This window comes from Osmia lignaria, chromosome 9 (assembly GCF_051020975.1).
Source record: "Osmia lignaria lignaria isolate PbOS001 chromosome 9, iyOsmLign1, whole genome shotgun sequence".
Taxonomy (NCBI): domain Eukaryota; kingdom Metazoa; phylum Arthropoda; class Insecta; order Hymenoptera; family Megachilidae; genus Osmia; species Osmia lignaria.
The window spans coordinates 5,861,597-5,881,928 of NC_135040.1; the positions used below are offsets into that span (position 1 = coordinate 5,861,597).

A 20,332-nucleotide genomic window follows, 5' to 3' on the forward strand; every position below is an offset into this window, starting at 1 on the left:
ATATATGTACAAATCAAGTGTAACAACAAATAATCCTTTATATATCTACATGATTATAGGTTATCATTTTCTGTGTCATCAACTGAGAAAATCGAACGCATTGAACAATGTTTCTTCAATTACGTTAGTTCATCGTGTTAATGGTTTAAACAAATACGAAAATTGATTAACGTTTTCAATGCGTAAAACGATATGTGATATTTTTACATATTCCTAGTTACGTAATCTTTTCAAACCGTAAAACGTACAAATGTTCTCCTCTAATTTTTCTTTCCGCAACTATTCTTCCTTCCATATTTAAATGCTTAAAGGTACACAAAATGTACTCTGGATCGTTCTCTTTGATAATCAGTAAATAAAATATTCCAACGTCCGATAGAATATCGGGAATCCTAGGAAATACTCGTTCCATAACTTTTCTACCGTTAGACCCACCCGCCCAAGTTCTGAACACTAGTTTGCTATTTGAAATTTCTTCGTCGCTTGTTACCACGTACGGTGGATTAAACAGCACGATATCGAAAGCACGATTGCCACGTATGCAACTTAACAAATCCATTTGTATCGCATTTATCTCTACCGAATTTTCCATAGCTGTTTTCTTCGTAGCTTTACACGCATCCAGGTTAATATCGATCGCAAGATGGTAAGGCTGACAGTACTTGCTCAGTGCCATTGCCAACGCGGTAATTACAATACCAGATCCGCTGCCTATTTCTAAACACATCACAGGTTTTTTAACTTTTAGGACCTCTAAATCGGCTTCTAAGGCATCTATCAAGAGAAAGGAATCCTCTGAAGGTTCGTAAACCGTTTCCAACTCCCTGGTCGACAATTTCACCAGCGGAGTATCCATGACACGCCGGCAAATTGCATACAATTTTCGTTCAAGGGATCTTCGCTGGTTACTTTTACATTGATACCGCTATACAAATATATCACACATATTTTACAATTTTACAATTTTACAATGTTACAATGTCATAGCCATAGTTCATTCCTGCTCCTTGGACTGTGCAGTTTCTTTTTCCGCTTCTGTTTGCTCCTCGTTATCTAAAACACCTGCAACATTGCCATACGAAGAACTATGATCTAATAAAGCTTTTCTCTTCGCTGTATTTTTCTCCACAGCTTGATGAATCTTATTCAGTCGTTCTTGAGTATTTTGTAAAATATTACTGACGATTGTGATTTTATGTTTAGCATTGATTAGCTTTTTCACATAGGAATCCGTTTCCAATGGGCACTGTAAAGCTTCATTGATCCTCTGTAATTCTTCCGTTAAGGATTCGATCCGTTGCTTTAACTCTATCTGACATATTCTGTACGAATAACATATTTACGTGTAAATAAAACAAAGTATACGAGAAATATGGATGTTTCAAGCTTCGTTAATTTTAATACATTCTTAAATGTTCATAAACATTGAAATATCATACCGATAAGATAATCTTTAGCCTAAGGTACATACATACAATATATAGGTATACAAATACATTACATACCTGGTAGCACGAATTCTTTCATCTAGCTGATCCACAGTGGGCTTCAAAAGACTCATAAGACCTTCTGTCAAGGCATCTCTTGTTGGATTTTCACAAAAATCGTCAATCTTGTCATCTATAGACGTATTATCACTCGCTGTATCCACATCCATGTTTTTACTATTTTCTACTTTTCGATCTCTAAGTTATTTATCAGATGGCACCACCTGTTTGCTCAGGTTATGCATCGATCAGGTTCACCAATTTTTCATCGAATAGGGGAATTTAGGGAAAATTGATATCGCGCTTCAGCACGTTTCCACACGTAAACGGAACAACAATGTATAATTTCATTTCATTTCATATCATTTCACGAGTACTTTTCCTGAATCTGTATACGTAAAAAATAGACGTATAAATTGTAACAATAAAAGATACACCAGGCTCAAACGATTGTGGGCGAACTTTGATTAGTGGCAGACTTCACATGACTTCCAATTTCCGGTACTGAAACTTTATCGAATGATAATAGATGGCCTCAGGGGTCTCATTACTACGGTGAAGAAAACCATACCGACCTATTTGAAAAATCCTAGACGATTTCTCTATGTAATACAAATTAATTTGATATAAAAATGTATCATCAGTATCGTACAACAATAGCACCTTTAGCACCATCTACCATTTGTAATCTAAAATCTTGTACGATCGATTGGAATCGATATTTATTGTTTTAAATTAGCTTATTTCAATGGTAACATAATAAACATTAATTACCCCCACATTATTCTAACGTTACTTATGAAAATCGAACGTCGCAACTTGATCATAAATTCATTTTACAAATGAAACACCTAGGCTAAAAAAAAGTACCTGTACCTAAGCGTCGCAGAACAATTTTTTATATCGATAATCATTATTTCACACATTTGCGTCAATTTTTTTTTATGATATTGAGTAAAAATTATACAGTGAAATGTGAAACACTAAAAGCAAAACAAATTGAAGAACATATTCTATTTACCATGTTTTCTTCGAATAAAAATAATCGAACTCGTTAATGATAATATGTATAATACGTTTATATCATTGTACATTTAAATTACACAACACACAAATTACAAGATTTTTATAAACATTATGAACAAAATTGTAGAAAATCGTGCAAGAAAGTGCGTGAAAATTTCGTCGCAACAGCGTTTAATTGTTTATTTCGGTAAATGAGGTATATCTGCGTAAACTTGTCGGACGAATTGATCGAGAATCGAAGGTTGAGAGGAAGTGTCGAAACGAATGAGGTAATACGGACCAGAGGAAAATCGTGAAGCGTGTTTAACCCTTTATCTCGAAGGAGTAGAAAGCAAAAAACTGACTAACTACGAATGAGTGACGATTAAGTAAAATGCGCGCGCAATTCTATGAATGGAAGTACGACGAATGCGCCATATGCTTCCAGCTGAATTTCGGATGAAATCGTAACCATTTCGAATTAATAATCAAAGAAAATTTACTTCGATGTGTTTCGATAGTAGAAGGTAGTGAATCGGACAGTAATGCGAGCGAACACAACGATAAGTTGTATCATCGGAAATTACATATTTTGTCATTTTTCCAGATTTACCAACAAGTTGTATTACGTAGTGTGTAAAGCGCATGCGCACTGAATGTTTTGGTTTTTAGCGCGTGTTCAACCGTTTAGATCGTTTTTTTCCATGCTATAAAAAAAACAACACGATGAAAAACATAGAAAACAAGAAGAGGTTGAAAAGAGAGTGAAGGAGAAAGGGGTGGGGTGGGGAGAAGAAAGAGAGAGAGTTAAAAGGGTTTACTTTTCATTCCTAACTCACGACTAATCGCAAGTGTCTAATCGCTGTTTTCTCGCTTATCGCTAATATATTATGCGGACTACTCTTTTTGTTTTCTTCAAAAGGCGAATAAGATACCGAATGAAATACTATGCCGACGGACCAGGTGGAGCGTCGATTTAAATATTTAAATCGAATATCGTACAAGCATATTGTTACATTAACTACATGTAAAGAACGCTTCTCTCGGAAAATCAACCGTGTCTACATTACTGGACTACATAATTCTAGTCTCTTCGATATCACGAAACAAATACCATTGTATTCGCAACAGTTTTTACACACGCTCAATAACTGGCTACTTTTTTTTTATTTTCGTTCTCTTTTGGAAGCGTACACGTAAATCCACGATTACAGAATTAGATAAAGGTGGGAATTTTTAACGTTAATCACTGACAAGTGTGTGGTGGTAACGATACATTTTCCTTAAACCTACTCACGTTTTCTCGAAAGTTAACACACTTTCGTCACAATGTTCCGATTCTGGCAGAAAATGAAACGCATTCGATTTACTTTTCACTTGACAATTTCGCATACACGCTTTACGCGTGCGACAAAGAGAGAGTGGAAAGAAGAAGAATCAATTGGAAGGCGAATAATTGGGCACGAAACGGAAGGAAACATCTCTGTTAAGCAGTTGAATTGGATTGTCGAAAACTTTCGAGCTAACGAACGCGAACCGAATAAGAATCATGATGCTTTTCCTCGCGTCTCGCTTTCAGCGAACGACATTGCCAACCAAAAGCATACCTCGTTTTCGCGTTTCATCTTCATCGACTTTCGATTATCCGTCGAAAATTGAACAACTACCTACCACGGATACAAATATTTCCGCGGAAACTTTTGGAAATTTCTAAGTAAGAGGAATTCTCTCCCGCACTACTCTAGATAAATACTTTGATAAGTTACTCGGAAAAACTCTATGAAACGAGTAGTACAACGATTTACATATAACAGTTGTTCTGATTTTCGCATATTTTATCGTAAATACAAACCGTTAAATGTACAACGACACACGCGTTTGCTTCGATACTTTTGTTTATTTCTTTAGTCTTTTCTCTTTTCTACCAACTAACGAACAAAAGCTCGCCATTCAACGGAGTTACAGCGTTGCTATGAAAATTTTCGCGAGCAACGAGAATATTGTACCCTATACGTTCTTTCGTTTGCTTCAAAAAAGGATTAAAAAAGACGCGAAGAAAATCATCGAGCAGCAGTGAAACGTTTAAGAATTCGTTTAGTGGTCCAGCCACTATGATCGCAATCGTTTTACGTGCGTGTTTCGTTAAACGTGTAACGAAATTTCTAAGCAAACTATCGACGATCGTCTATCGAGAGATGCGATTAGCGCTCTTGTTCGACAAACTTTCCTCCATAAACCGTGCCGTGAACGAATCGGTCACCGGCAAGTAAGTACATATGTTAGAGTAGCTAAAGAGCGTTTACGCGTTCGTGGAGCTTTTTCGGGTGTCGACTCGCAGGTTCCTTCCAAGATACCTAGTTACGAGCTGGAAAAGTCTAAATGCCTCGTCGAGAGAGACGGTTCGACGTGGAAGATGAAGGGAACTGTGACGCGAACAAGAGTTCCAAAGGAAATAGGGAGGGAGTTGATGAAGCAGTACGCTCACTTGGCGTGCTGTTTCGGAAGATGCCGTTTCATGTGCAGAGCGAGATGGTCGCTTCTAGCGAAGGAACGCTCGCAAACGGCACACTTGAAGGGTTTCGCGCCAGTATGTTTCCGATAGTGACGAGTCAATTCGTCGCTTCTAGCGAACCGCCATTCGCATTCCGGCCACTGACACTGGTACGGTTTTTCACCTGAAACAAAAACGTGAACATTGTACATCGATGCCTGTCTTACTTTCACTAGCTGCACACGTATAAGCCTTCTTTTCCTTTTCTATTTTTGCTTTGTATTCGCATACGGCACACTCGATACACGGCATGCGAAATAGGAAATGGTAAAAATTGTATCCCGTTTAAGCTAAAATCTAGTTGTTCAACTTTTAACTTTCAACTTTGAGCAATAAGTGAATTGTGTTCGAAGCAGCCAATCCATCTCTCATCATTTAAGGTTAACGGGTTTCGAGCAGTACTTCGCTCGGCCATGGTCGCACTTTTCGCCACGGTGAAAAGTTAACTGGACTTGGAGCGTATGCATCCAAGGACCGTTGCATCGTTCGCGACGGGGAGAAGCAAAGGCAAGAGCAAGAGCAAGAGCAGAGAACAGGAGCGGGATTGCAGCAGCGAGAACGCGAACGGATTGCGCTAGAATACAGGTGAGCGTGTTGCGGCATGCGGGTACAGTTAAAGGTCAGCGCGGCATCTCTCGTAGCCTAAGGTACTGGTTCTTCGTTCCACCTATCGTCCTCTCAAAGAGCAACGCTTTGTTCTTTAATAGGTCCTTTTCCTTGGCCCAAGTACCGACGAATAGCGTACCGATGCAACGCTTCCCTTCCCTTCTTTTCCCTTCTTTTCCCTTCCTTTCCTTTCCTTTCCCTTCCTTTCTCTCTCCTCTCATGCTGTCGCGTTCGAAAACCACCACGAATGCCCCGCCGATTCAAACGTGTTTTTTTTCTACCGGGACTGACTCCCTTCGCCTGTTAACCCTTTTCGATCAAAGGTCAAACCATATAAACGTTTCGACTATTTGATAGACTTTTATACGACGGCCAATACGAGTCGTGTTCCGATCATACTTGCTTACCGATTATCTTCTTGGATCGTTTAGATTCACGGCTGACGCGAGACACACCATTCAGACGTGTTTCTTACTGACGCGTCGCGATTATTGTCAACGGATAGGTATTCGCTCGAAGCGCGACAACAATCCCACCATGATCGCTCTCGATTATCCGCGTCATTCCAGTTATTTTCCCACTCGATGACGAATAACGGATTACTAATCTTTTTATTTGCAATTTGCAAATAAAGTAAAATAAGAGACGAGACAATAAAGTAAAATAAAATAAAATAAAACAAAAGTACCGTGAAAAAGGTGAAATAATCGTAAGGCGAATAAATTGAGAGAAAGAGTGACAGGAAGACGACGGTTGTACACGCGTGTTGCTTACAAGAGAAAATAGCGAAAGAAGATTCGATAGCTGAGAAATCCGCCCACGCGTCGAAGCGGTCCGCGCTGACTCGTTCTCCACTGCGAAACGTCTCGACCCCGCTCGGTTCAGCTCGGTTCGGCTCGGTCTCGCTATGGAGACGACTCCAACCGGTCTTAGCCACACGCACGGCTCCCATACAATCGGTATTACCACCACGACCGGCATCCATTCACGGTATTGCCCGTTCATGAGAATTCCGTGGAGATTTCTTCGAGTCGACGGAGCAAAGGGTCAACTCCAGCCAGCTTTCCGATCATAATTTTTCTTCCACGTAAACACAGTCGCGTGCCCGTTCGTTCGTGCGTGCTAACGTCTGAATTCGATCGACGCGTTAGCCTTACGAAGCTTTCCTTTCTATCTATTTTTTTTAACGAATCCGATGCATTCGCATCTTTTAAAATTCGATTTTCGAATGAAAAGAATAGGAAGTTGATAATTATTGGAAAAGGTGGTATGCCCCTTGGTTCGACGACGCGACGCCTACGAGTCTCGAGGCGTCCCCGTTAATTTTCGATCACTTTCACCGGGATACAATACGACACATTATGCTCTTCGCCACCCGCAGTCTCTTACGATTCAATCACTCGCTTACCTACTGCTCTAATTCTACTTTTATTTCGTTCCACCATTTTATTATTCTGATTGTTCTTCATCTTTTACCTTAGCTGAGCCATTTACAGGGACTCAAAGAGCATTTTCACAAATACTACTCGAAATTGAGATGATACCCCCTTCTGATCGAGTATGGTACACCTACGTCTCAATTAGAAAAGAAAACAGTCTATCTTTGCATCTATCTATCTATCAACGTAATAAAAAATAAATTGCAAGAAAATTTCGAATCGTTTCATTATTAAATGCGTTAACGTTCGAATCGTTTCTTTTGCTCCTTTAACCCTGTAAAACGAAGTCTACACCGAAAAGATTTTTTTATGTTTTTTAAATGATTGACTTTCAAGTATAGCAGAGGAAAGAAAAAAACAATTCTCGCCCAAGGTTGTCTCGCACGAAAGCTTGGACTCGGTGAACGCGCACGAAATTTTCCTATTGAGAAGCACGCAACGCGTATGTATATCTTCTTGCAGGCAGTATAACGCGTTGAATCGCATTAACGGAATACTAAGCGCGCCGTAATACCTTTGCGTCGTTGATCACGAATCGATCGACGACGTCCGCTTACGACCGGTCGAACAATTCTCGAATATAGACGTTCCACCTTGGACGGTGTATAATGTACGAGCGATCGACCGATCGACCGATATTCATTTCTGAACGATCGAGCCGGGTCGAGTTATAGGATATGGGATATGGGATGGTGATGGGACGAGTATGGAACGATACACGCGTGTGCGTTGCGTGTATGCCGAGGTTCATCGCGAACAGAGAGAGAAACGGTGATAGAAGGAAGAAGGCACGGGGCGTTTCGCTCCGAGTTCATTCAAGACCAGCCATCGCCACGTGTTCCAGGCTCTCGACCCTCTAACTCCACCACTGACTTTCGCGATTCTTACCCGATCCGATTTCCTCCACTGTTCTCGTTTATTCTTCTTTTCCACGCTTTTCCTCCTTGACTCGATGAAAATTTATTTGCAACAGTAAGTGCGAAAACAGCAGCAAAGAAATTGAAAAAGTTAAAATGGCCCTTTCGAAGAACGAAGTAAACCAGGACGCGATCGCGGTGTTCTCGAACGATTCGAGTGTTGGAATCTCGCGAAGAGACCGGTCGGAGACTCGAGGCTCGAGGCACGCGCTAGCTCCTAAACGTTCTACAGAAGAGAAAGGGAAGTCTCGAAAGGAAAGAAAGATAGACCTGCCGCATAGCTCGAATTAATTTAGCGACGCCAAGACTAACGCGCTGGTCCTTTATCGACTCGATCAGAGGCAGGCTAGTAATTAAGGAATTCCAAGAGCGATCGCAACCGTACAAGAAATAAATCGACTCGCCGCGATTCCTTCTAAACGTCTCTCCGAATCTACCGATAAACGACCACTATGTGCATACATTTCGAAGGAAAGGCGAGACAAGTTATTTCACCGATGTAGAAAGTCCAGCAAAGTATGCGTTACAAACAATTTCAATCGATTCCCGTGGCAATAGGCAACTGTACTTACTCTAATCGAATTTATCGATTTCAAGAACAGAAGCCTCGATTAAACGAACGTCGCATTATTTTCGTGGAAAGAAAAACAATAATTGCACAGCTGAACGAAGAAAAAGAGCAACGAGATGCATTGCGGTTAGCCAATTTCCAGTATTCGACGCGTGCGACACTATGACGAGTTACCGCAAAACCTCGAGATATCAATTGGAAAGTGGTACATCGCGCTTAAGATGCCTCTGGCATTCCGCGAGAGGCTGTCGAGCAGGCACGCGTGCACCTATCGCCTATATCTCGTTCCTCGCGACGCGTTTCTGCGTCAACGACCGCTTTCTCGAATCGCGATCGCGATCGCGATCCAACCCCTCTTCGATCTCAAATCTTCTAAGCTCGTAGAAGATTCAATTTCGATCTCGCATAGGTAAAAGGAAAGTTTTGAATCGATCGAAATGCATTCGCGGGACGCAACGCGACGACTCTGGCGAAGATTCCGCGAGCCGGAGAAAGCCCTTTCGTGGCTGAACGTGTGGAAACACACGTAGGTGTAGATACGAGCGCGTTACCGAGCAGCGTGTTTGGATACGGACAGGATGTGGGTCGCTAGCTCGAGTCTACGAAGCGGACTCCGAGTCGCATACCACGCTTCGTGCGTTCCTTATACGTTTACATATGATAGAGGCTCCTTTGCGCGACACCGCGCGTATGCACGGAAAGCCTAGAGAACAAGCAAACGAGAAAGACACGGGATCGAAAGAGCGAGAGATAATAGGAGAAAAAGAGAGAATGCGCGAAACTCACTAAGGCCAGCAAGTGAGACAAAGATATATAGATATAAAGAGAAAGAGAGAAAGGTTAAAGGAAGAAAGAGGTCGGAGAGAAGGAGAAACCGCGAGAACCGCGCCCTGCCCACGCTGCCGAGTGCTCGACCTCGTGTTTTCAAACGCTTTGCTTTCCTTTGCTTCCCTTCCCTTCGCTTCGCTTCGCTTCGGTTCGTAGATGAGCTACGTATATCTAATATCCACGGACGTTTCTTCTTAACAGCCTACAGTTTATCTGCTAATCGTTTTCGAACAGCTATTCGACCATCTAGGTCGTTGCCAGCAAGGAAATCGACTCACCTGTGTGTATCCGTTGGTGCGCCTTCAAGTGCGAACTCTTCGTGTAGACCTTTGTACAACCTGGAAAACGAAATAATTACGGATACCGTCAACTGTTCCTCAAATCGATGTCGTTGTTGTTGTTGTTGTTGTTGCTTCTCCGGAAGCGTCTGTATGCAAAATAATACTAAAAGCTTGTTTTTAGATTTGGAAAAACGCTATGCCTCGACGCGGCGCGACGGAAGCGGCGAATTCAGACTTACCTATAAAATCACAGTGGTGGACTCGTCGCTTCTCGAGCTCGGGATTGTTCCGTCTGTTGAATTTGGTGGAGATGGGCGAAGGTTGAATCCTGTGAGAAGGATTCATAATGGAAGGCTGAGGATAGGGTGGAGGCGGTGTCCGTCTCGGTGGTGCTCCTATCGGGGATCCAGGATCGGAAATTGGCGGCGTCAACGGGGAAATATACATCAGCCTGGTCATCGAGCCGTAGAGCGGCGAAGTCGCTGTGCCTCCGATTTGATTCCCGTGACTATTCGTCGAATCGTTGTTGCTGTTGTTGCTACCGTTATTACCGCCATTGTTGTTGTTACTGTTACTATTGTTATTGTTACCGTTACCGACGTTATTGTTGTTCCCGTGCCCATGACCATGCCCGTGTCCGTGTCCGTGCCCATGCCCCTGCCCGTTACCGTTGTTGTTCACGCTGACCGTGTTGTTATTGTTCGTGGTTGTATTGTTGTTGTTATTATTATTGGCGTTGTTGTTGTTATTGTTGTTGTTGTTGTTGTTGGATGAAAAGGTTTTGTAGGCGGTGGTCGAGGTTCGATGGTGAACAACTTGAGGGTCCGTCGAGGCTGGAGCGTGACCGTTTACGTAAGTTTGTACCGAATTCGAGGTGGGTCCTTCGAGAAGGTGCAACGTCGGGGGCGGTGGCAACGGTTCGGTTTTAATCTCAACCGGGGACAATACCGGGGACGCGACATCCTCCGTCTCCATCTTGACATGCGACTGCGAAGCCAACATGTCCGCGTTCTCCGGATCCAACTTTTGGATACTCGATGTAATGTCCTCCCAGAGCGGAGGCCTGAGGAACACGTCGTCGTCGTTGCCAGCCGGTTGACTCCTCGACGAAACGAAACTTGCTTGTGGTCGACAAACTGGCCCTCCGACCTCGAAAAAATCCTCCATCTGCACCGAAGACTCTCTCGAGTCCTTTTCCGGGTCATCTTCGTCGAGCTTCTGCAACCGATCGAGGTCCTGTCTGCACAACAACGTGTCCAGCTCCGAGGTCTGCTGAAAATACAAGACGAAGGTGGTCGGAAAACCGAGTTCGTACTGGCCGAAATCCTTTCGACAGCAAATGTTAAAGATCTATCTTGTAAGGTCTAGACTCTAGAAAGACGCGGCTATCCGTTCAAACAAGTTGGATCGAAGGTGTCGACGATATAGGTTAAACGAGCAGACGGACAGGTAAGCGGACGAACGAGTGACTTGCGGTATGCTGATTTACGAAAGGGTACACGGCATGTTGTTCTCGGTTAATATGCAACAAATGAACGAACGAAGAAACGCAGGACGAACGCATCGCGAAGGATGTGCAACTTGAACTCTTCTACACCCCACGCCTGCCGCGCCAGTTCTACGATGCATATAACAAGAAAAGGTATAGCGGCAGCCGGAGGGAAAAGAAAGAAAGAAAGAAAGAAAGAAAGAAAGAAAGCAAGCAAGCAAGAAGGGCATAAGGGAAGGATAAAAGAGACAGCACGGTTTCGTTCCAAAGCCGAAGATGGGTGGGAGCGGAGCAGTGCCGCGTCATTCTTTGCATGATTTGTACACGCGCAACGCCGCCCTCCTGTGCCGTACTCTCTACGCTTTCGACGAATGCTCGTATATACTCTACGCACAGACCACATTACATTTCGAATATTTTAATATGCCGGGATACGAACAGCTCCAACGCCCCTTTCACGCTTCTTGCTCGCAAGCCCTGCGTCTCTTCTTCGCGTCCGACGCTCCTACGAATTTAAAAAGATCTCCCTGCTCCGTTTCGTAAACCATAAGCAAATTCAGAAACAGTGGTTCGATGCGATGTTCGCATCGATCATCCAATTCAGCGGTATGAATTTCTTCGAGGAAAGTCTACGAACCGAGCGTTACTCCGTTCGAAAAATTTCGTATTACATCCTCGAGAACTCCGTTACCACGCGAATCGAAAGAAACGGTATGGAATACGTAGGATGAATTTTTAAACGCCATCCTTGTCGATCAAAGTTGTTATCGAGGTGTAAGAATTCCTGTCGCATCGCGGGCCGATGCGTTCGCTAACGACAAAACGGTTGCGAACACCTCGTTGCGGCTGAGCCAGTCGGTATTAACCGGAAAATTGTATCGAAAAAACATAACAACTTAACAAGGTATTATTGTCTGCTAAATCAAATATCACATTCGAAAGGAATGAACCGCAAAATTTTCCGTCGACACTTGGAAACGAAAACGCCGTCGCGATGGAAAATGACGAATCGATTAAAATTAAACAAAAAAAAAAACTCATTGGAAATTTTCGAACGATTCGGACTCACAGTCCGACGGGATTATATAGTGATTTATGAATTATTTACACAATGAATTATTCATCGTCGGAAGATTGGTATACTCGCAACACTCGATCGTACCTGATATGCAATTTGAAAAGGAGTTTGTAGGGAGACACGACATGCGCGCTAGCGCGCTTGCGCAGCAAATATTACATTTAAATGCCATATCGTCTTGAGCAGGATAGATACGAACCTCAGTACCTGCGTTCATCGATAAAATAACCAACAACGATTGCAAGCCTTTCGATCTCACCCTGACGTTACAGAGAGCAAGAAACAGGAACGGAGAAAGGGTCGCGATCGTCGCCCAATGTAAGAAAACAATAGATATCTGAGCGATCAAAGCGTTAGCAGAAGACAGCTATGACAGAGAATTTGATCACTGGCGATATTTTTTATCATCCCCCACTCTTCTCCGTTTGTGTCAAACACACGGGTAGGTGTAGGTACACGCGGTCTTTTGCTTTTTTTCTATTTAATTTGGTTCGAGCGTGTCCCTCTCGAATCGTCGACGTTCTCCTTCCCGCATCACGATAATGATAGTGCGGAGCGCGAGCAAAGTTCGTCCATCCGGCTATTAATGCGCGTAATCATAGAGTCAGGGTCGACGGCGTTAATAATGCGTTTTCGAATCTGTCAGAGCGAGAACGAACACCCACGCCGCGGCGCGCCGTCGATAGAGATTGTGCGTCGTCATCATAACCGGAGAGCAAGATGAAAAACCTTTCCGATCGAGTTGCTTCGCGATCGCATTCGCGTTCGCGTTCGTGCCGCTTAACATTTTTTTATTCCGACCAACCGCGGCCTCGCCGACCGACCAAGGAACGCTCTAGCCGCTAGCCAGAGCTCGCGTTCTGCTCTCATTTGCAAGAATGGCGCGATTAATCGTTCGCAGCTTTTGTTTGCCCTTCGAACCGACTTTAATTAGGCGAAATCCAAGATCGACGAGAAAGAGAGAGGCTCGCATCTATAATAAAACCTTCTCTTTTTATGAAAAACAAATAATTCCGAAAACCCTGTCATCTGGCAGAACTTTTCCAATTAGATAAGCTTGATCGATAAAAAAGAAGAACGGAATAACAGAGGTTAGCAAACTTTGAAATTCATTGATAACTCTGTTTAACGAATATCTGGAAGAAAGGAGTATAGAAATCGCGGGTAGAAGAACGCAGAGAAAAAGAGAAAAAGAGGAATTTTCCTAAATCGTCGCACCGATCCCCGAACGAGCGAACCTTAAGGAACGAAGACGCGGGTTCTCCCTTTCTCGCCTCGTATATCATAATTATGGAAAGCGAATCGTTGGCTGAATTCAACGGCGATACAGGGACAGCTTTATCGTTCGGTCTATTTATCGAGTCTCGGGCCAAATGGGACAAGAAAGATGGATGAAAAGCCATGGCAAGGAAAGCGGCCATTCTGTACGCGGTAACGAAGCGTAGCGCGCAGAAGCGAGCTCGCCGAATCAATCTGGCGAGGCCACACCCTCTGACCTAAAGCCGTGTATTATCGCGATAAACGCGCGGCCAAATGTCAGCGGTACTCGCTGTCAGCCATTTTTCTTCGAAGCTTTCGCATCCAGGACGGACGAGCTTCCGAAATCGTTCCGTTTGCCATCCTTCTGCCCTATCCAACCACCGTAACATTGTCGCATCGCCATAACGCCACCCCTCCGTTCTTAAACCCATCAACCCTACACCTTATCTACCTGCTTACTTACCTATATTTTTAATAAATACCTACACTCGTATCGACAGGTATTCACAAAGTATCGTATATAGCTAACAATACGTACGGCTTAAAATTAAGTATCTTTCAATTTAAAACTTTATCAATAAGATATATAACAGTTATTGAATATTAAATGATATCGAAGCATACCTATATCTAGCTGCTTTATTCGAACACTGAGAAGAAGCAAGAACGTTTGGAGAAGGAACGCGTCACCAGAACATGAAAAGGAGGAGGGCGCAAAGTTGTACGAAACTAATGGCAACTATACAACAGTGTCGTTTCATGCGCGGCAAGCCGGTAATTTACTTAAATGATGGCGCGAGATGGGCGACGCCTGTGGCCTGATCCAACCGTTCGAGAAGAAGAAGAAGAAGAAGAAGAAGAAGAAGAAGAAGAAGAAGAAGAAGAAGAAGAGGAGGAGGAGAAAGAAGAAAGTTTCGAGGCGAAGGTGAAAAGAAAGAAACGGAGGAGGAGGCGTGGCACAATCAAGGATTAAGTTCAAATGCAAATTTTCGTTTCTCGAGAATGTCAGTGGCCCCGGCACGGCACGACGAGCAGTGGTGCTTCCTTCGAAAATCAATCACCTTGCCGCTACGCTGGTCTTTGAATGTGGATTTTAATTCGATCGGCTGCTCGACTCGATTTCGTTCCCATCGAGTATCTTCGCGAGGAAAAGCGAACGATGGAAGGGTAAATCGTAGCAGAGAGATCGTGATCGCGCTGAATCGCAACGGCAAGAAGCTGGTACTCCGATCGATGACCTATATATCGAATAACTATTTATTTCGCAACTCTGAACAGTTTGAGCGAACGTGCTTCGAGGTAGAGACAAAGGAGTCGAAGCCTACTCTATAAAAGCGTGAAAGAAGACAACAGCGTCGTTTCAAACGGGTCGATAACTTATTTAACCCATGGCAAAACGGCAGTAAGCGCTCGACGAGAACTGCATCTCGTCAAGAGGAGCAAATAAAGGAAGAAAAAGAAAACAAATGGAATGTCGTTTCACGAAAGAAACGGAAAAGGAAATATTTCGTCGAAAAACATTAAAAACGACAGAATTGAAAAGGTCGTTGGTTCGAACTTTGACCGGAAACGGAGCTACTCGCCAAGATCGGCTCTTGTCTCGTCTCGTCTCGTCTCGAGTTAGCTCGGCTCAACTCCGTTTCAGGCTTCTCCTCTCTTGTGTTTTCTCGTGTTCTCTTGTCTTCTCCTGTTCGGTGTTCGAGGGGGCTGCACTGCCGCGGACACGTAGATTCTATCTTGCCATTCAGCCGCCTAGGTAATAAAACTCTTGCGTCCATTATTTACTTGCATTATCGTTACTTTACGCCTACGCGGACGCGCCACGTATTTATGGTGAAATTATTCAATGTTATTTCGTGGATATGAATAACGCGCGAGATACGGCCCACCGATAGACATATAATTCGCGAAATCTTCGACGAGTTCAGGGAACGGGACGGCACGTGAACGCGGTTTCCCCGAATTTATCCGAAATAAATTATTTCTACCTATAATCCGGGTTATCGTTCGACGGGAGTCTATCGCGAGAGGGATGCCGCGTTTTGTTCGCTAAATTCGCGACAAGGTAAATTTCGTAAAACAAACAGATTCCGATCCATGCGATCGTCCAATCAAGGTTTCGTTGCGTTTCCTATGAAAACGTCGCGTCGCGTGAAAAGTGTTTGAAACGGAGAACGAGGATCCGGAGAAGGTATAAAGAGCGCGAGGGAACGAATTACTTTCCACGAGAGTATCATTGTTCCCTCTACACATTTCGTAACTAGATTGGCATTTGTGATGCAAGTCGAGCTACACTGACCTTTAAACAACTTTCTTTAGGCTACGCGTGACTTGATCTCAGAACTCGGCTCCTCGGTTGCCTCGTTCACCCAGTTGATACTACGTGCTGCTACGTACTAACTGCTACGTGCTGCTACGTACCGCTACGTGCTACGTTCGCCTCTAATACGTTTAGAGATTCTACAGTCTTCGATATCTGCCTATACGTGTAGGTACCAACTTTTCAACAAATTACTTTCGAGCTAAAATTCTCTTTTTTTAGACGCTTGATGCGACGCGACGCGACGCCTCGACACCGCGATGCGGCTGCGTTGCGCCATTGCTCTGCCAACAAATCGTTGTCTCGCTATGTGCTTCAGGTGTCTCACAAGCAGGCAATGCGAGCACGAATTTCAGCGCGAGAAACTACGAAAGGAGCAAGTCTGCCGAATGCGCGCATCGGCGATTTCCCCGACCAAAGCAGGCCGCGCCGTTTCGCATCCGAGCGGTCTGTTACCGCGCCCCGCGACGCTGACCTCACGTACGCCGCGTTACCGTTACGTCGTCCATGTAATTGCCCGTCATCCAAATTATTCTTTCGCATTCTCTTTGGACGCAGCGAGAAACAATCGTCGCCTCGCGTCGCGTCGTGTCGCGATTTCATCGTAACCACAGGGCACGGAAATTTATGCGCGCCCAGACCCGCCGCGATCTTAACATTATAACGATCATAAATATGAAACAGAGCGAAAGCGAGGGATCGCGAGGGATGCATCTAGGAAAAAAATCCACGTGTATTTTCTTCCTCCATCCGCACGCGTATCACGCGCGACTCGTTAACTCAGCAAACGCGAACACCGAAGAAACTGTTCGCGACGAGAAAAATAATCGGATAGGAACGGACACCTCGGATACGGGCGATGACAATAGCTGCTCGGCCAGTGACTTTCAGGACAGAAAATTACTTAATGAATATGGACATGCAACGCATTATGGCGTATTAAAAGGCACGTGCGCGCGTGGGCACATCTTCGTTCTTTCGTACCCTTTCACCCCACCTCATCCTGCGGCTTGACAGCCAACAGTTTGCGTTACCTTAGTCAGCGTTCACCCCCAAAGTGTCGCGTGTTCTGTTCGTCCAGCTCGCCCCGTGATATTGTTTCACGCTGTTTACCGAGCACGGAAAACGGAGACCCCTTTTCACCTAGCTATTCCATTCGATCGTCAATTTCTGTTGATCCTACCTAATAGAATTCTCCTTCTATCGCTTTTCCCTTGCCAACGGCCCATCGTCCAACGTTTAGAATTCTGTCAACACCCCCGACCCCTTGGAAATGACGAGCAACGAGCGTGGAAAGTAACTCCAGAAACGATGTTACACGAGTTTTCGTTCGATTTGCCCGTGCAGCATTCGAGTTGACGACAGGTACTCTGGCTAGATTAACTGTCTCGGTCTAGGAAGGAGCGAAGACGCGATAAGGTCGCGTGGTTAACCCCGGATCGTTCGCCAGTCGCCGGTCGTCGGTCAAACGGTCGATCGGATTTATTCTTGCCCTGGTTGGTTCGGTTGGCTCGGTTGGCTTGGCCGGCTTGCCTGCCGCTTCGTCATCGATCTCATTGTTAGACGGTCGGCTCACGCGATCCGCGCATCCCGTGGATCCACTCCCCTCGTTAGGAACCACGTGTCGTATATTATACGAGCGGAGCATCCTCGGGAACGCATAAATCTACGTGCAACGACAAATTGCCATTAAATCGAACGCCGTTCTCTCCGCTTTCTAGCTCTTATCTCCCAACGGTTAACGTTACCTCTTTCTCTTAACTCTTTTTTTCTTTGTTTCCTTTACAACATGACAAATAAACGCTTAAAATTGGCTTCGAGATGAAACGTAACTTTAAAGTAACAAAGGAATACCATTTACGTATGTAGAATACGACTCTGTGCCATTGTTCGTCGCTAGTCGCAAATTACTCTCGAATTTGTCCAGTGCTGGAGTGACGCACCGAACGGTGTTAGCTCGATAATTTCGCGCAGTACGATAATCGATCGCAGTACGCACGATTACAACGTAGATTTTCACGGCGAACGTTCCATTGTATCGCGTCTTATTAAATTTCCAGGTGAATCGATCGGGCTTATCGTCGTCCCGTTCGTCCTCTGTGATCACGATCACCGCCGTACCGTTCCGAGTACAATGATCGACGATCGCGCTCGCTCGTATGAGGAACAAGATTATCGTTATCGAGACCAAACGGTTACGCAATGACGCGCATGAGTCACTGAAAAGTCGATCCAGGGTGATCCCTGTGGCAAAACCGGGATCACTCTCTCTTGGCAACGACGTGCCGCATTAGCGTGATTACACGCTACGCTCGCAGACCAGTCAGCTGGTAGCGCGTCCAACTTCCGTGCTACCTGGTCATCCCCCTTGTAATTTGCACCTGGTGCTTTGATTCTATCTACTCTTCTCTGCTTCGAGTAATCCCGATAATGCGCTCAGTTCCCTCCATCCGACCAACTGCGATCAAGAAGCAACAATCTTACGCGCTTTTTCTACGATGCATATAAAAGCTTTGAAAATGATACAAAAAAAAATAAAGGATGACAAAGCGTCGCGTCGCGTCGCGTCGGTGATTATCAATGGCGCGCAAAACGATGTAGGTCAAACGGAAAGAGGCGTCGAGCAAGAAGTCATTTAATCATTTGATCGACGTCGATCGTTTCGGAATCGTGGCACGGGAATGGAACACCTACGTGTTCCGGAGGCGTTCTCGTGTTGACGAAAGTAATAGGGCGGCTGTTCCGCTCGAAAGATCGTTACACGCGTATCTAGGAACCCCCCGTAAACGTGGCTGCCCCCGCTAATGCACTTTTAATTAATTAAACGAGCCAATGGGCCGACCCCCCCGTTCCTCCATGCGTCTCGTGCTTCTCGTGCTGACCGACCTCGCGTGCCGGCTGTCTGCCCTGCTCTAGGTGCAAACTCATCCCCACGGACAAAACTCCCCTCCTTCCTTCAACCCCCTTTCCGTCTAATCTGAAACCTTTTACCCGACAAACGACACAATCTGCCATCCTGGCAATCTCTCAGAATCTCCTTTCTTTTCTTATTTCCCATCTACCGTCCATCCAAACTACATAGCTATGTGCATACCACCCACATCTGCATGACCGACTGTCTCCTTAATTCGATATCATTTTTTTTTTCACGTGTGCCTTATAACCTCTGTAATTCTACTTGTTACGATTATTGCCGGTAGGAAGCTATAAACTGATTATTACCGTAAATTACACACGTTTATGGCTAATTAACCGCTGGGATTTGAGCTATTTCACGAACCGCTCCTCTTCTTCACCGCAAAGTAAACCTAATTTAGCTTTTCTTCGTTTACTTGTTTATCTACGCGACGCAACCTGACCTCTTATAAAGAAGGAGTAACAAAGACGAGGATAAAAATAAAGGTAAAGATAAAATCGTAGGGATTCACGGCCAGTGGAATAGAAAACGGGCATTGAACCAGTGGTGGTTGCGAGACGATATTTACGAGGTTCGAAAGCTAGAGAGTCTCGTTAATTAAATGGTTTATGGGCTCGACTAAATATTCGAATTTTTGTATTCAATTAGCTACGGGTCGCCGAGGGCGGTGTCTCGAAAAGCGCGACTATACACGCCGGATAGGGGGTTGCTTCGGGCTGCTCGAGATGCAAGACGATTAGAATGAATGGCCGACATAAATCAGCCGGCTCGTTGGAGCGGGCGCGTGAAGGCGCGGAATAGGAGAAGAGGACGCGATCCGGAACGTGGACGAACGCAGGCCGTTGCTGCCGTTGCTGCCGCCACCACCACTGCTACCTGACCACCGATTCTGGATCAAGATCCACGCGCTTCGTTTCACCGTCTAAGCTCTCTAGTTTTCTCGCTCCTCTCTTCTCTTCTCTCCTTTGCTCCGTTTCGCTTGCAAACTCAGCCCCGATTTCTCCTTCACCATGGCCAATCTAAGGACCTACTCCTACCCTATCCGAATAATCCTGATCCATTTGCTTCTTCCTTTCTTCCTTCCTATCTTCCGTTGATTTCTTTCTTTACTCTCCTATCCGTCGAAAATAAACGAGCAACGTTGACACTGTTCCAACACACACCTTCATTCTTTCGTTATCGCCTTCGAAGGAATCTAATTGTCACAATTGCTTTTATTGATTCGTCTTCGAATTTATTGCACGATCCTGTCGTTCTTTTTCTCTTCTGATCGCATCGACAAATTCTTGTCGACATGAATCGATTGACTCGCTATAAAATTGTGTAGCTGGTCAAGTTAATTTCGTAGTAAATCAAAGTAGTTTGCCAGTTGTTTTTTTCAGTGTTCTCACTCGGCATTTCGCAGTTTCACGAACGACCAACCACGATCGAGTTTACGAATCGAGGTGCGAACGTAACGATTCGTAGAGCTGATTACCAGAACCTGGATTCGGTGTCAGCGAGAAGAACCGGTTGGAACGAGGAACCTTCGACGAAAGCGACAGTCCCAGCATTCTGGATCGCAGCTACGTTTTGCTCGCACA

The 20,332-nt window shown here is 44.6% G+C and overlaps 3 protein-coding genes across 8 annotated transcripts in view; all 3 read right to left on the minus strand.

Annotated features, from left to right (window-relative positions):
* Positions 1-18: 18 nt before the first annotated feature.
* Positions 19-856, minus strand: HemK2 (HemK methyltransferase 2). The gene has a single exon (XM_034323486.2). The coding sequence runs from the start codon at positions 854-856 to the stop codon at positions 218-220; it is 639 nt and encodes a 212-aa protein (XP_034179377.2). The 3' UTR covers positions 19-217.
* A 138-nt stretch (positions 857-994) lies between these two features.
* Snapin (SNAP associated protein) lies at positions 995-1,705 on the minus strand. Its single transcript, XM_034323496.2, has 2 exons — positions 1,506-1,705; positions 995-1,322 (listed from the first exon to the last, which is right to left on the minus strand). Exons 1-2 carry the CDS (start codon positions 1,655-1,657, stop codon positions 995-997), a joined length of 480 nt encoding a protein of 159 aa, XP_034179387.2. The 5' UTR covers positions 1,658-1,705.
* Positions 1,706-2,546: 841 nt separating this feature from the next.
* LOC117603726 (uncharacterized) overlaps positions 2,547-20,332 on the minus strand; it is a 35,485-nt gene continuing 17,699 nt past the window's right edge. For 3 of the 6 annotated variants that reach the window (XM_034323177.2, XM_034323185.2, XM_034323168.2), the window contains exons 3-5: positions 9,925-10,957; positions 9,683-9,742; positions 2,548-5,167 (exon numbers count right to left, since the gene is read on the minus strand). In XM_034323177.2, the coding sequence (XP_034179068.2) occupies positions 4,974-5,167; positions 9,683-9,742; positions 9,925-10,957 (1,287 nt within the window). In that variant the 3' untranslated portion in view covers positions 2,548-4,973. Of the gene's footprint in view, positions 5,168-9,682; positions 9,849-9,924; positions 10,958-20,332 lie in introns of those variants that run through there. The other 3 variants (XM_034323193.2, XM_034323201.2, XM_034323207.2) reach the window with 3 other exon arrangements.